Source organism: Dryobates pubescens, chromosome 21 (genome assembly GCF_014839835.1).
Source record: "Dryobates pubescens isolate bDryPub1 chromosome 21, bDryPub1.pri, whole genome shotgun sequence".
Classification (NCBI taxonomy): Eukaryota; Metazoa; Chordata; class Aves; order Piciformes; family Picidae; genus Dryobates; species Dryobates pubescens.
Window position 1 is genome coordinate 9,212,695 of NC_071632.1, and position 15,512 is coordinate 9,228,206.

Here is a 15,512-nt window from a genome sequence, read left to right on the forward strand (position 1 = left end):
GAGCTGCTGTTTTGCAGTTCAGGGGCTTCATTGCTTCTCTCCTGCTTCCTTTTTGAGCCATTGTGGAAGAACAAATAGTTCCTAGCAGATCATTACCAATAAGGAATATTAATCAATGAAAATTTAGCATTCTCTCAAAGCTAAATAGCAAGATATTTCCTTCCTGCATCTTCTGCAGAAATGCTTTGAAGAGTTACTACTGAGGGGTAGTTTTGTCTTGATTATCTGTTTTACCTACTTGTTTCCTTCTGAAATGTCTGTGAAGTGCTAGGACCTAAAACATAAGCTTTTTTTTTCTTTTCTTTTTTTCTCTTGGTAGGTTTCTTAGTTTTGTCCTTTCTCTCTCCCCTTCTAAGATGGCAAAACAAGTCCATTTTCCTCTTAATACAGTTTCCCTTTTACTTAGAAACTTTATACAGACCCCATCTACCTTTCAAAGACACTTGGCTCTCCTGGCTTAAAACCATTTGAAGTATAGCATCCTACTGTAAACCAAAGAATCGTTTCCAAAATCTTACCTCACCTTTACTAATAAAATGTTCTCTGTCCTTTCATGATGCTTCTCCTACCAATATCACTGCTGTGACATACTCAAGTGAGGCACAGGGTAAAGATGGCTGGATGTCTAAAATTGTCATGGAAGTGCAGATGTGTCGACCCCAGCCAGATTTAACCAGCTTCTGAAGTTAGCCAATAATCATGTGAAGACAGTCTCCCAGATGTGTGCTAGTGGCATAAAAGAACATCATCTGGGGCTCAGTTCAAATAAAAGCTAGGACTCCTGTTTCATCCACTCATAAATCACTGTGTTCATCCTATGGTTGATAACACATTATGGTGGCTGGGTCTCCTGAGGATTCCCTTTTGAGGGTTCTAAACTATTCATTGTTCCTTTGACTCACCCAACAGGGTTTCAGAAGTGGGGAGATAGGTCTCTATATTCTAAACCTCGTGACATAGTCTTGTTTCTCACCTTTCTTACTCCATGATTTTGTTCTTTGTAGTGATCCACATCATACATGTCACGTTATAGCAGTGAATAAAAAAGCTTGCTTCAAGCAAGGGTCATGTGTTTCCCAGGTGTGAGCAAAGGATAATGTATTTATGTATTTCTTGCTTGCTTCAGGCTCCCATCTTCTAGAAAGTTAGGTCCCTCCACATTTCTCCCAGACTGGTGTTTGCATGACTTTTCAGTGTTGGGAAATAATGTGCTGTACCTCCTACCTGCCAGGAAACTACTATGGGTAGCTCATCCTTCCACCTTTTAGCATTCTTCACATTTTGTTTCTTTTACCAAATAGCTCAGTAGCAGTGAGGGTGTCTAACCCCCTAAGGCAATCCTAGATTTTAAATACTTCATTAAATAGATGATGTGGGGATATCAGTGCTCTGAAACAGAATTTCTCTGGGTAGTTGTGAGCAACAGAGTATGACTTGGATGTATATCATAGAATAGAATCAATAAGGTTGGGAAAGACCTCAAAGATCATCAAGTCCAACCCATCACCACAGACCTCATGACTACTAAGCCATGGCACCAAGTGCCACATCCAATCCCCTCTTGAACACCTCCAGGGATGGTGACTCCACCACTACCCTGGGCATCCCATTCCAATGGCTAACAACTCTCTCAGTGAAGAACTTTCTCCTCACCTTCAGCCTAAACTTCCCCTGGTGTAGTTTGAGACTGTGTCCTCTTGTTCTGGTGCTGGTTGCCTGGGAGAAGAGGCCAACCTCCTCCTGACTACAACCTCTCTGACCATAAAACAGTGGCTTCAGCCTTGGGCTTCTTTAGATCCTTAGCCAAGTCATGTTTCTATTACATTGTGTTGCCACTGGACTGCCCTTTGGCTGCAAGAGCAAGATAATACCAATATTATGAATTTCCTCAGTGTTAAGGTTTTGTTCATAACTTTGCTACTGATAATAGCTAGATCCTTCAACTGGTGGTCAGAATTTGGCCTTCAGAGTAGATATTGCAGTGCTTGGAAAAATAGGTACATTTGCTAAAAAGTCATCTTTTTGTTTATTTTCCTGTATTAAAAAACAACCAACCAACAAACCCCAGAGATGGGATCTGCCAAATAACGTGTGAGTACTAGTCTTCACCTGACGTGCAGGGAGCTGAAATGCTGTTATGGAGGTCCCAGATGGTAAATAGAAGGCTTCTTAAAGGCACACAATGCTGTGCAACAGTTGTTAGCTATGATCATATCTGTTAGTTGCCACCAGTGAGCACCAGTGAAAATGGCAAAAGCTCCGAATGCTTTCTGCACTCTGTGGGAGTTCAAACCTATGGCAAACAGTTTCAAATGGTGGCACACTGACTCTCCTCCATCTTCTGTTGTTGAAGACAAACTGGATCACTTACGCTAGGGAAAGGAGGAGTTAGATTTTACAAGGTGTTGAGCACTAGGATTCCCCAAGGAAAAGAGGTGAGGTGAATCTCATCCCTGCTCCCAGGGCTGCTTTCTGGATTTTATTCAAGACTGTTTCCATATAAATGTAGGAAGCCCTGGCAACAGTGAGCAGAACCAAGGAATTTTCACTCACAGCAGTTCTCTTTTTGTCAGTTTCCGTGTTGGTTGGTTGGTTTGTTTTTCTCTGGCACCCGTGGTTACAAGTGTGTGGTTAGATACCTAGATAACAAGCCTCTAAAGTAGTGTTAACTCAGGCTTCAATGGATTAACTGTAAACCATGCTTCTGAGTAAACTGGAATCACTATATCATAAACACTCACTGTAGAATTTGTTTCACCATCTCTTTAGGTGGGTGTTGTTAAATCTAGCACCCTAATCATTGAAACAGGGGAAGTATATCACATCTTTAAAAACCAAACAACAAACCCTCAAAACCAAACCAACCAAAGAAAAACAACCACCCCAAACCACAACAAAACCCACAGCAAATCAAAATCCCAAATGTTGGATGTCTGTTGTGGTATTAAACTTCACTGAGTATCCTGACCAGGTCTTCATTTGCCTAGTAGGGTTAGCTCAGATGTGAATGTCCTCTGTCGCATGTATCCCACCCCCCAATATTTGCTTACCTGAAAAACACAAGTCAGTAAAATGCTTCCTTCCCTTCAGAGCTTTAAGAAACTTGCTAACTGGAAGCAAGACCTCCCTGGCCTCACAGGTGTGTGCATTGTGAATATTCATTAACACAAATAAGAGGGAGTTTTCTGGGTTTGTTCAAGCAGGCTTAAACATACCCAGGGGAAAGTTCTTCACAGAGAGAGTTGTTAGCCATTGGAATGTGCTGCCCAGGGAGGTGGTGGAGTCACCGTCCCTGGAGGTGTTCAAGAGGGGATTGGACGTGGCACTTGGTGCCATGGTTTAGTCATGAGGTCTGTGGTAACAGGTTGGACTTGATGATCTTTTAGGTCTTGTCCAACCTTGATGATTCTGTATGACTTTCAGCATTGTAGGCATCCCTTAGGTCCTGTATCTTTTTCCTAGGAATCTTGGTGCCACATAACCTGGTGGCTAAAAGGACAATTTCTTCAACGGGTTTTTCACTTGTCAGGGTTTTCATCTGTTACGCCAAGTGTATGCAGGTTTGAGTTTGCTTTTTCTTTTTCTTCTTCTTTTTTTTTTGTTTTTTTTTTTTTTCCTTTTGCAAATCCAAACCTTTGCATTTCCAGGTAGAAAAGGATAAGACTTTTGCCCTTTTGCTTGCTCTTCTACCAGAAATAAATCGTAAGATTAACTTCACTTGACTCAGAAGTTATTCCTGTGTTATAAACCAATGTTTTCAGAAGTCCATGCCTAAGTAGAAGTGGCTAGACTGTCTGCCTGGTTCAGATTTAAATGTTTTCTTTTTACCATAATGTTTTGAAGTAATTATCATGGAAGAAAATTAAATAGTGTTTTTAATATTACTATTATGGGTTTGTATTTCAGAATACAGTTTGGAGAAAGGCTTTTAAAAACACAGAGAATAAATTCAGACAGTGTAAAGTTTTATTGGTTCTCTTCTTCTTCTTTGTTTTTGTTGTTGTTTGTGTTTTGTTTGGGGATTTTTTCCAGACTGTTTTGTTGTTGGCTGGTTTCGTAGGTTTGCAGGTGTTTGGGTTTGTTTTCTTTTGGTTTTGTTTAGTGGTTTTGTTGTTGTTGGTTGGTGTGTTGTGTGTGTGGTTTAATTTTGGTTTGGTTGGAACCTTGCAAAGGGATTACATTTCAAAACTTTATCTGGTTTGCTACTTACTCCTGAAAGATTGTTTTCTGAAATGAGTTGCTGGAGAAGATGACTGAAGGAAGAATTCAAAGTGTGTTTAGTATTTTTTTTTTGAGGGAATGCATGCTATGGAATGAAAGAGTGAAGGAAAAACTCATGAGTCACTTGTCTTTTAACCCTTAAAATCCTTAGGATAATTATTCTGAGTCTAGTAAAATTTAAACAGGAAAAGGTATCTTCCAGTATAGAAGAGTATCGGCGTAATTTTTGTCTTTTTACCACTGCTGTATCTTCTAGAAGAACTTCTTCCACTACCATGTGTTTTCCCCCCACACATAAAAACTTAAATCTGAACAAGTCATATAAAGGAAGCTAATTTCTTTCTAATGGTACTAGAAAACTCACACAAACTCTTTGAGCTTTCAAATACATTTTAGGTAAGAGAATGGTGAAATGAGCTCTATCTCTACAGGTGATATTAAGACAAATAGGGAGTCTGTAAAACAATAATCCTTACACACTAAGTACTCTTGCAGTCTTTCTCCTCCTCTGATGGAGGCCACTGCCTCCACCATCCTTAAGAGTTTAGCTACAGTTACAGAAGTAGAAATGTGGCAATAACTGTTGCTCCTCTCACAGCTTTATGTCACCTCAGTAAGAGAAATGCTAGCTAGCGGATTTTCCTCCTCCTTGGGATATAGCTCTGTGGCATAAACACATTCAGGTTCAGCTCAGTTTCCCTGAGGATGCTGGGCTCTACTTCTGAAAATGCATGGCTGACAACACATTCCTTAAGTCAGACGACACCGTTCAGTTGGTATCTAACTCCTGTCACACATGTGGATATACGTTGCCTGTTAGCTATGTACTCCAAACTGCAAAAAGCCCACCCATACATGGGGATATGTAATCAGTATGAAAGAAAATAAGAAATCCTTCATTTGCAGGCTAGTTCAGGCACTAATCTTGCCAGCTAAGGATTTTTCAAATATGGGATGTGACAGTGCATTGCTGGTTTGTGTGTGTATTTAATTGCAGGTTACAAAAAGATAGGGTTTTATTTTTCAAATACTTTTTGCACAGGCTGTATCCTTTCAGAGCACTCTATTCTTGTAGTCCTCACAAAGTGGATCATGTGAAGCAAGAGGGCAGTGGCACTAAGCTGTAGCTAGCAGAGGAATAGAACTTCTAATACGAATCTCTTCAAGGGCCCGATGCACAAGCCCTATGAGGAGAGGCTGAGGGAGCTGGGGTTGCTTAGCCTGGAGAAGAGGAGGCTCAGGGGAGACCTTATTGCTCTCTACAACTACCTGAAGGGAGGTTGTAGACAGGTGGGGGCTGGTCTCTTCTCCCAGGCAACCAGCACCAGAACAAGAGGACACAGTCTTAAGCTGTGCCAGGGGAGGTTTAAGCTGGATGTTACGAAGTTCTTCATAGAAAGAGTGATTGGCCGTTGGAACGGGCTGCCTAGGGAGGTGGTGGAGTCACTGTCAAAGGAGGTGTTTAGAAAGAGACTGGATGGGGTGCTTGGTGCCATGGTTTAGTTGATTAGATAGTGTTGGATCATAGGTTGGACTCGATGATCTCAAAGGTCTCTTCCAACCTGGTCTGGTCTGGTCTGGTCTATTCTATTCTATTCTATTCGACTTTTCTGATTTATGTACTTGGGTGGTTGTTTTCTTTTCTTGCTAAGTATCTGACCAGATTCCCACTTGGTACTCAATGCAGCTTCATGAGCAATGGGGCTGATTTCCTGCTTGTGAAACCCGTTGATCCCATGAGAATTCCTTATCTGGTTTTATGTATGGCCACATGTAACATAGTGTTAAAACTTCAGATTTGATGGTAAGAAAGCAAACTTTTGTGTGTCTGGTCTGAATGGTAAGGACACAACTAATTTTGTAATCAACATCTATGAATATCCGAGGGGTGGGTGTCGAGATGTAGGTTCCAGGCTCTTTTTGGGTGGTGCTCAGTGACACAACAAGGAACAGTGGGTACATGCTGGAACACTTCTTTATGGTAAGGGTGACAGAGCACTGAAACAGGCTGCTGGGAGTCTACTTCTCTGGAGACTTTCAAAACCTGCCTGGATCTGTTCCTGTGTGACCTGACCCAGGTGATCCTGCTTTGGGAGGGGGTTTGACTGGATGATCTCTGGAGGTCCCTTCCAACCCCTACAATTCTGTGATTCTGTGACCTGTACTGCTGCTTCATTAGTAATTTCTAGTAAGACACTGCTCTGGGCTGCCTGGGGAGGTGGTGGAGTTGCCATCACTGGAGGTTTTCAGGAGGAGACTTGATGGGGTGCTTGGTGCCGTGGGTTAGTTGTTTGGGTGGTGTTGGATTGGTTGATGGGTTGGACGCAATGATCTTGAGGGTCTCTTCCAACCTGGTTTATTCTATGTATTCTATGAGAACAGCAGTCATTTGGTTTATAGTGGAAAAATTACATGGTCATGTTTAACACTTCCAAACTTCTTGTTTCACCAGGGTGTTATAGTTTTCAAATGCAAACATCTTTAGGCAGCTTTGGAATCTAAAGGATTATGTTAACTTACATTCTATTGAATGGTAAACAGAAATGGGAGATTGAATGCAGTATTATCCCTTCTCATCTCTCTTTGGCATTCTGTAGTGTATATTGGAAGTGTGCTTACAAAACATAAAAGGCAACTAAAGGATTTGGCATGTTCTTACCTGTTCATTACAGGAACAAAATATATATACACACACAGAGATATGTGTGCATGTATGTCTATATGTGTGTGTGTGTATATATATGTAATGTGACAAATTACTTTCCCTTCACTGAGACAGGCATTTTGGTCACTACTTCAAATTACCATTCAGAAGGCTTCAAACAAGATTGGTACCTATTGCATCTCAACCATGAACACCTACTATAACTCACTGAATATACCATACCATTCTTTGAGATGCCAAAGCTGTGAAACACTAAATTGTTTAAAAAAAAATAAAGACAGAAAAAAGGAAGCCAAAAAAGGCAGAACTTATCACAAAGATATTCTACACCAGTTTTGTAGTATGTCTGAAGTCTTTAAATATGTTTGACAGCTCCATTATCTCTTTTAAAGCAGACAGTTGACACCAGCAAATAAGGTGAAATTCACTACAAATTACAGCAGTTCATTTATGGTTGAAACCTTCATGTTATTAAGATAATTTCTCTATGCATCTACTTATTACCCTAATGTGACATCTTATAAAATAATGAAGAACCTTTAGTGTCACATTTCCCTACATTTATCTCATTTTAATCCAAACTCCAGGTAGCTCACTGAAATGATTTAAAAGCATATAGCTGTCTGCAATGTGTTTTAAAAATAAACAAACCCAAATGATAGCTGAGAAGCAAACTTGAACAGAAGTGTCCCTAGCAAATGTAAATCAGTAATGTACCTACAGAATCCATACTAGCTTACTACAGAACAAAATCTTTCCCTCAAGAGTAAATCCTTCTGGAAACAAAGCCAAATATGGTAACTTCATAATGTGTCACTACTTAATATCTGATTATTTAAAAGGGGGGGGGGGGGCGGGGGGGGGGGAAGACAAAGAACGGCCAGTGATCGTTTTATCAGAGTAGTCAGCATTTATGGAGATAAAAGTGAAAAAAATAGGTCAATGAAATTGCTGTATAAATGAGTTAAGTGAGTTCTGCGATAGCAGAAGCAGGATGTAAAGTAGTTCCAAAGTCAGAGAAATTAAAAGCAGCAAATAATCATGGATATGCAACTGAGTATAGGGCAGTGTACTCAGCATATTCCTCAGTCTGTGAAAATGCTGTGTTACCTTCTGCCTGTAAGAACTATGCTTAAGTGGCTGCCTAATGAGAAATGTATTTTACCTTTAACACATTCTTTGAATTATTTTCTGCTACAGTTTTAAGTAGGTTCAAGAAAAGTATGGCTAGAGAAAATGGATGGATGTAAGGTGTCAAATACACTGGCTTTCTAATACCAGTCTGGTTTTTGGGCAGAGGGAAAGGAAAGAAAAAAGGGCTGGAGCACCTCTGCTGTGAGTATAGGCTGAGGGAGCTGAAGCTGTTCAGCCTATAGAAGACTCAACTCTGGGGGAACCTTAGAACTGCCTTCCAGTACCTGAAGGGATCCTACAGCAAGGCTGGAGAGAAACTTTTCATAAGGGTGTCTAGCAATAGGAAAAGGGGGAATGGTTTGAAGCGGAGGGAGAATAGGTTTAGACTGGACCTTAGGAAGAAGTTCTTCAGTGTGAGGGTGGTGAGACTCTTGAATAGGTTGCCCAGGGAGGTTGTGGATGTCTCCTCCTTGGGGTGTTCATGGCCAGGCTGGATGAGGCTTTGAGCAGCTGAGTCTAGTTAAGAGGCATCCCTGCCCATGGCAGGGAGGTTGGAGCAGATGATCTCTAAGGTCTTTTCCAACCTAAGCCATGCTATGATTTAAAAAAAAGCCAAAACTAACAAAACCAGATAAAACTCCCTTTTTCCAATGTAGAATAACATAAAATGTTCACTGTTAATACTGTATATTTCTATGAATATTTATTTTCTCAAGTAAACAGGCTTCCTTTAAAAGTAGAACAATAGAAGCCCCTTATCTGCAGTATTAGCCTTTATATTGTGCGTTACCTTTAACTCCTTTATTTTATACTTGCCTATATATAATTTAATGTGAGATAAACTCCTAAGAATATTTAAAAAGGGGATTGGGCTTTTATTTATAAGTTGAAGTCAACTGAAATTTTGTATCCCTTTCTGCATATTTTCTTGATCCTGCAAAGCACCAAAAATGACAGTTTAAGATCTACGCCCTTTATGCATTTCGTGATTGTGGTTGCTTCTAGGATGGGGGAACAGTATTAAACCAGTGCTAACAAAAGCACAACACAATGCTTAAAGGAACTACTGAAGATCTTTCTTTAACTCAAGAGTTTTTAAGCTGCAAAATAAATACTAACATTTATAAACCTTGGCAAACAGTATATAGAACCTGCAAACCAAAACAGCAAGGTATTTTTTGGGCTTCACAAACCAGAGTTAGATTATGTCAGAAGAGGCCCCTTTCTGTATAGATCAAGTGGTTGGATCTTGTACTGAATTCAGTACAATTGAAATTGTTTATATTTACTACCCACATAGCTCATGTATAAAGTGCTTTCCTTTTAGAAATTGTGTTCTTTCAATTATTGTGAGATCATAAAAAGATGGAGCCTTAAAGAAGTGCCCCCAGTGTGAAAGATCTAATGTCAGTGGCTTGTGTAGAAAAAGAACGCGTCAAAATGCCATACTCATTATATTTCCATTACCTTTCAGTTCATTAAGTTTCAGTTTTTAAGAGGGATGCATAGTACTTTAGTGCAAAATAATAATCATTTACATTTACTGATCTTTTACTGAGACCTAGCAAGGAGTGTTTGGGACACTATGCAAAACATAGCAATTTTACATTAGGTACTGTGTAGGGCAGCACTGATGTCAGCAAGTGTAGCGTGAGCATTTAGGTAAATGTTACAAAATCACACAAGTGCAAACATATCCATATCCTAACTGAAAGGAAGGTAGACCAGAAATACTCCTCTCTTTACATTCTATGCTTTTTCCTGATACAGAAATTAGGGCTGATGTCACATTGTTTTCAACCATCCCACTTTTCATCTTCCCAGCAATTTCACTTGGGTAATTTCGAAGACTAATCAACTTCTGTTCTAAAATAGTTAAACACGGTCTATTTCATTGGCAAAACATTAAAAGCTGATGAGTCCAAGAGTTGCAGGCCAAATCTCTTTCTTAATGCATACTGTCCTGTTTGTAGCCAAATGTTACTGTCTGTTCTGCTTGTTCTGCACTTTTCCCAAGCTTGTGGTGGGGTTAGAAATGCAAAGGTCAACTAAGGATAAACTTGAATATTCTTTCTTTGTAGTTCAGGATACTTTCCTTTTCATTATGCATTGTTTTGCTTGCTTTCAGGAGTAGAAGTGGAGAGTTATATTTAATGGCCTTATTTCTTGCTTAGCTGCCAGGTATTTCATTTTCACTTAATGTTTTGGGTCAAACACAATCTATGATAGCATATTGATTTTTATTTTTTTTTAAATTTATTTTTATTATCATCCCCTTACCTATCTGCTAGTTGGATAAACTAAATTATTCAGCATTTGTAGAAAACTCTGTAAATGTTTTATGTGCAACTTATTTTAGCATTACTATTTGTAGCTAGTGTTTGCTTTAAGCTTTATAATTAATGTAAAAAGCCATAAGCACTTTTTAACATGTGGTTCAGGTGTAACTACTGAAATACAAGTGAATACAACGATATGCTTTAGTTCTCCTAAGTACTCTCCTTTAAAACCAAAAACAAACCAACAAACAGAAACAACCTAAAAAAAACCCCAAAACACAAACAAAAAGCACCACCAAACCCCAACAACCTTCCCTTAAACAAAATAAGCAAAGCCTTGTTCTCCCTAGCAGCTGTCTTCCACTGTATTACCCATTTGCTATAGACAATTTCCTGTCCCAAAGAGGCTGTGTAAGAAAATGACTTGCAGGTGAAAAGAGTTTGGGTAGAGCTAAGAGGAAGTCAGACATGCAAATTGTTGGCTTGAAACTGCTGTTAACAACTGCATCTAGCAGTATGTCATCCAGTGGTTAAGAGTTGTTTCAGGTTGAAGACAGAGGTGTTACTATTAAAGAAATGTTTTTTGCCTCTTTTGCAGACTTAGCAGATTTTAAAAATTACTAAGCAAACCAGGGCTTCTCTAATGTTTTTGTGATATTTATGCCATGTTTTGAAAGTTCTGTTTCCTAGGAGTAATATATGATAAAGTACTGTCTACTGATTCCCATATGACACCACGGAACAACAGTATTTTGCTTTAAAAAAAGGAGTGTTACTTAGAGTAAGAAATTCGTGGTTTGTTTAATTTTAATGAAAATAAACGTAACTTGTAGAAGGTGGACTTATTTCACTAGGGTCACATTATGAGCTAATGCAAGAACATGTCCTTAACTAGACAGCTTTAGCGATGGCTTTGACGTTTTTATGGCTGTGCTGTGATGACCCGGGCCGACACGTGGGGACATAATCGAGACAAGTGAGACTCCAAATTTCCTACCTCTTGCTAACAGCAGAACGCTGCATTATTTTAATCAAATCATTGAGATGTAAAAAAGCTTACTTAATGAGACATACTCAAATTAGTTCTAACCTCTGCCTGTCGTGAGCCCGCTTTAACGGGTAACTGATAACGTAAATCCAAGCAAGGGTTAAACTAGTTCACGTGTCTGCACTTCGCTACTGGACCAAGTTTCTGAAAGCCTGGCAGAAAGGGGCTGGCAATGCTGCTGTGGCGGTGACCGGCTCTCGCAGCTCTGCATGTCTTCAGGGAGGTGCCCGTGTTTCTCCTTCATTTACCACGAATGCGAACTTGGTTCCGCGATGCAGGGAGGGACGGAGCCCGACAGGCAGGTGCTGCTGAGCGGCCCGGAGGTGCCGCTTCGCGGCTGAAGGCGCCCCGTGACAGGGGCCGCTGCCGCCCGCCGCAGGGCTTGGGTCGGGCCCTGGATCTCGGAGCGCTGCCCCATCCCGGGCTACTCCGCAGCCAGAGCCCCCCGCCGGGTGCCGCTCCGGCAGTTGTTCGGGGGGAGCCGCGCTCGAAGGGAACGGGGCGGCCGTATCGCCGCCTACCCGGGTCGGGGTAAGTTCAGCATTTAGGGCAGGCTGTCCTTCGGTCTGGCGCCCAGCCGGCCCCCGAGCGACCGGAAAGGTCGGGGCCGGCATTTTCCCGTTCTGTCCCGCTTCTCTTCCCATTTTCCCCGTACCTAGGAAGCTGTCAGGGAAAGGCGGTGCGCCTTTTACGTCGGGACCCATCCCTGCCCGGGAGTGGGGGGATTTGGGGCTAGCTGAACCTCCATACCACTCCAGGAGTGGAGCGCGCCTTCCCCGGCTCGGCTCGGCTCGGCTCAGCTCAGCTCAGCAGCAGGCGAGCGGCGCAGTCCTGGGCGCAGGCTGAGGCCCCGGTCCCAACCTCTTCCTGCCCCACGCGAGACGGGGTCCTGCAGCGTGCACCTGCGCCCCCACCACCTCCCGCCCGGCAGCAGTGCCCCGTACCCGCTGCCCGGCCGCTCCGGGCTCTCCCGCGCTCCCGAGCCCGCGCTCCCGTGCCCGCGCTGCGCGCGCTCTCCCCCGGGCGGCGCTGTGCCCGCGCCCCTGCGCGATGCAGTGTGGGAATGGCTGTGGCGCTGGGGTTGGCTGAAAGAGGCGGCCAGTCGAGGTTTAATGTCCGCCATGTTGGCCGTGGCGTATTGAGCGGAGCCGGAGCGGCGGAGGAGAGAAGCCAGCGCCCAGCCCAGCCGCGCCAGCCGGCGCCGCCGGGCCCCGTGTCGGAGTGCGCCCCGCCCTGCCGGGGGAGCCCCGGTCCCTCCATGAGATCGCTCGGCGGGGTCCGGCTCTCAGCTCGGAGCGCTTTTGCTGTCGCCCCCCCCTCCCCAGCCGGAGCCGCCATCGCCGCCTAACATGAGCAAACTGTCGTTCCGGGCCCGGGCGCTGGACGCGTCCAAGCCGCTGCCCGTCTTCCGCTGCGAGGACCTGCCCGACTTGGCTGAATATGCTTCCATTAACCGGGCCGTGCCACAGATGCCCACGGGCATGGAGAAGGAAGAGGAGTCGGTACGTGAGACCCCCCCCCCCCTCGGCCGGGTCCCTCCATCCCCCCCGCACCCAGGGCCCCCACCTTCGCCTCTGCGCAAGCACAAAATGGCCGCCATCTTCTCCCCGCTCTCCCCGCCCGCCGAAGGGGGGGTGGACCTGAGGAGGGAAGGTGCTGAGCCCGGTGGCCGTTTACCGCGCCTTCCCCCAGTGCGTCCCTGCGGACACCTCTCCCGCCACCCTGCACCCCACAGTAGCTGCGGGCCCGTGCGGGAGGCCCCGAAAGGCACAAAGAGAGTCACGTGATACCGCGAGCGGCCGCCATTTTGTCTCTTAGTTCTTGGGCCGGGCCTTGTGCGGCAGCGGTGGGGAGACGGGCCTCGGCGGCGCCGTGCCCGTTCTGCCCCACCGGGTGGCGCTGCCGAGCCGGCCGCCGCAGGGGGCGCTCGGAAGTTGTGGCTGTTGCTGCGGGAGCGCGCTCCGGCCCGGGCCGGCCTCGTGGGGGAAACAGGGAGGCAGCAGCGGCCGGGCGGGGAGCGGGGCTCGTCAGTTCAAGCGTTGTTGTCTTTGCCGGCATCGCCACGCACGTGTTGTGGTGGCGTGCCGCCGCCTGACTCGCGGTAACGTTCGGGCTGCCGCCGACCTGCGCGGACATAGGCAGCTGCCGCTGAGCTGCTTGTGCGTGGGCTTAGCTCTCTGTTGCTAATATAGATATTTTGCTGCCAGAGTTAAGAAATGGAAGGATTTCTGTTTAGGTTTATTTGGAAAACCTAGGAGTGCCTTAAGAGACAGGCACTAGGTAGAAATAAAAAAAAAAAAATCACTACCGAAATACTACTCAAAGTAAGAAAATCCGAGTTCGGAGACCTAAAGCATATCACTTTCTGCTCGGTTTTGCTGTCTCAGTGGACAATGCAACTTAAACCTGTCCGAACTTCAGGTTCACGCAGACGTTCACTTGAAATGCTCTAAGACAGGTGTAAACACTCAGGAGCTGCTACAGCAGAAGCCACTTACTGAAGTGGGTTATTTGTTTTTAGTGTTTGCAGATCTTTAGTATAATCGGTTGCCCCCCACTTGTGCGTTGAGCGCAACAAATAGGAGAGAATTGTAGAAATACAGTTATGTAAACAGGTTTTGAATTTTAATGATAAGCACAAATGTGACAGTTGCCTAGCCTTCAGCTTTGCTAGCTGTCAAACTTCTATTGTCCTTCAAAGGGTGATAGGCTGTGCGGTTCCTGTTTGTATTTCTAGACATAGCAAACTTTGAGGTTCTTCTAAAATTTAAGATACATGTATCATCTCTAAATGTAGTTTTCTTTTTGTGGCACTGCTGCTTTAAGTTAAGTTTTTTGAATTTTATGGGAAGTCTTCAGGGTGACTAATTTCTAAGGAGTAATACCCTTTGCATATTGTCTCTATTAAGTAACTACTCTCTGAGGCTTTTCTGGTGTAGCTGCCTGCACATTCTTTCCAAGCCATAAGTTGCTTTACACATCCACTACAATGTATATTGTGAAGTATGATTATTTTACTTTTTTATTGCTGGAGGCTTGAGGTTTTTTGTGTTCTGTTTTTTTCTGGTGGACCTTAGTTTTTGTGAAATAAAGGTCCTTGGAACTCCAGCATGGTAGTAGGATTTAAGTGGTAGGTAGCAGTGCTTAGGTGCTTGTGTTTCTTTTAATGCGGCAGACAGCTGTAGATTAGAGTGTGAGAGAACACCCTGAATTTCCACTTGTGCTGGAATGTTTAATTTGTTACGTATGCTATGACACTTGCCAAGTTTCTCAGTTAAAGTAAGTGACTCTTCACGCACGCCTTTGTTTCTGTAGAAATGTCATGTTGCTGTCTAGCTTTTTTTACTCTTTACCTGGCAGTTACAAGCTTTCAGGCTAGAAAATTACACAGAGTGACTGTATAAAGCCTGAATAAACCCAGGGATACATGTCCTGGCTAAGGAAAAGTAGTCATGCACAAGGGAAAACATTAATTATAAGATTTATGTGGTTAATATGATGCTTCTGTTTACTAAATCTAGCTTTGAGGGTTGAACTTCAGAGCTTTAGGTGTAAGTAGGCACTTTTCACAGCTGAAGTTTGCTCCTGTCTTTGTGTGTATACACATTTAAGACAAACACATGCCCTCCAGAGATTTGTTTGCCATCAGTAAACACAAGTATATTCCTGAATCCAATTCAAGTCTTAGCATCAACTATTTTATGTAAACTCTTCTCCCTTCCTGGTTCTGCAAGCTTGCTAAATTTCCTTCCTTCCCCTCGTTGCCCCAAAAGGCTTTCTCTTTGCTTTTAGATTGACATTGATGACAGAGATGGTACTTCACGACACCTGAACCTCACAGGTTTCATACCCTACTATATTGTTTCCCAAACTTCATGCAATGCAAGATTTAGGAAGGTTGGAAGTTGCTTGTGTTACATAGTCATTGGAGACTTGAGTTAGAGGATTTTTTTTCTAATACTTATGAAAATAATAGGTAATATTTAGCTGTTTCTTTTTAAATGATGGCAAAGTGTCCATAAGGAGCTGGGGGAAGGGGACACTTCAGCTGGTGTGAACAGCCATTTATAGCTACATTATAAATAGAATTCCAACATTGCCTTGAGTTTTGCATAAATGCAATTTTAAGTGAACACATACTTGGAGTTAAGAGCTTTCCTCTTGA

The 15,512-nt window shown here is 43.4% G+C and overlaps 1 protein-coding gene across 8 annotated transcripts in view; it reads left to right on the forward strand.

The window, feature by feature from the left end:
* Positions 1-15,512, forward strand: part of EPC1 (enhancer of polycomb homolog 1) — a 64,332-nt gene that overhangs the window by 4,344 nt on the left and 44,476 nt on the right. For 2 of the 8 annotated variants that reach the window (XM_054171200.1, XM_054171199.1), the window contains exon 1: positions 12,432-12,849. The exons of 2 other annotated variants lie outside the window; for them this stretch is intronic. In XM_054171200.1, the coding sequence (XP_054027175.1) occupies positions 12,697-12,849 (153 nt within the window). In that variant the 5' untranslated portion in view covers positions 12,432-12,696. Of the gene's footprint in view, positions 1-12,422; positions 12,850-15,512 lie in introns of those variants that run through there. 4 more of the 8 variants (XR_008462791.1, XR_008462792.1, XM_054171198.1 and 1 more) reach the window with 4 other exon arrangements.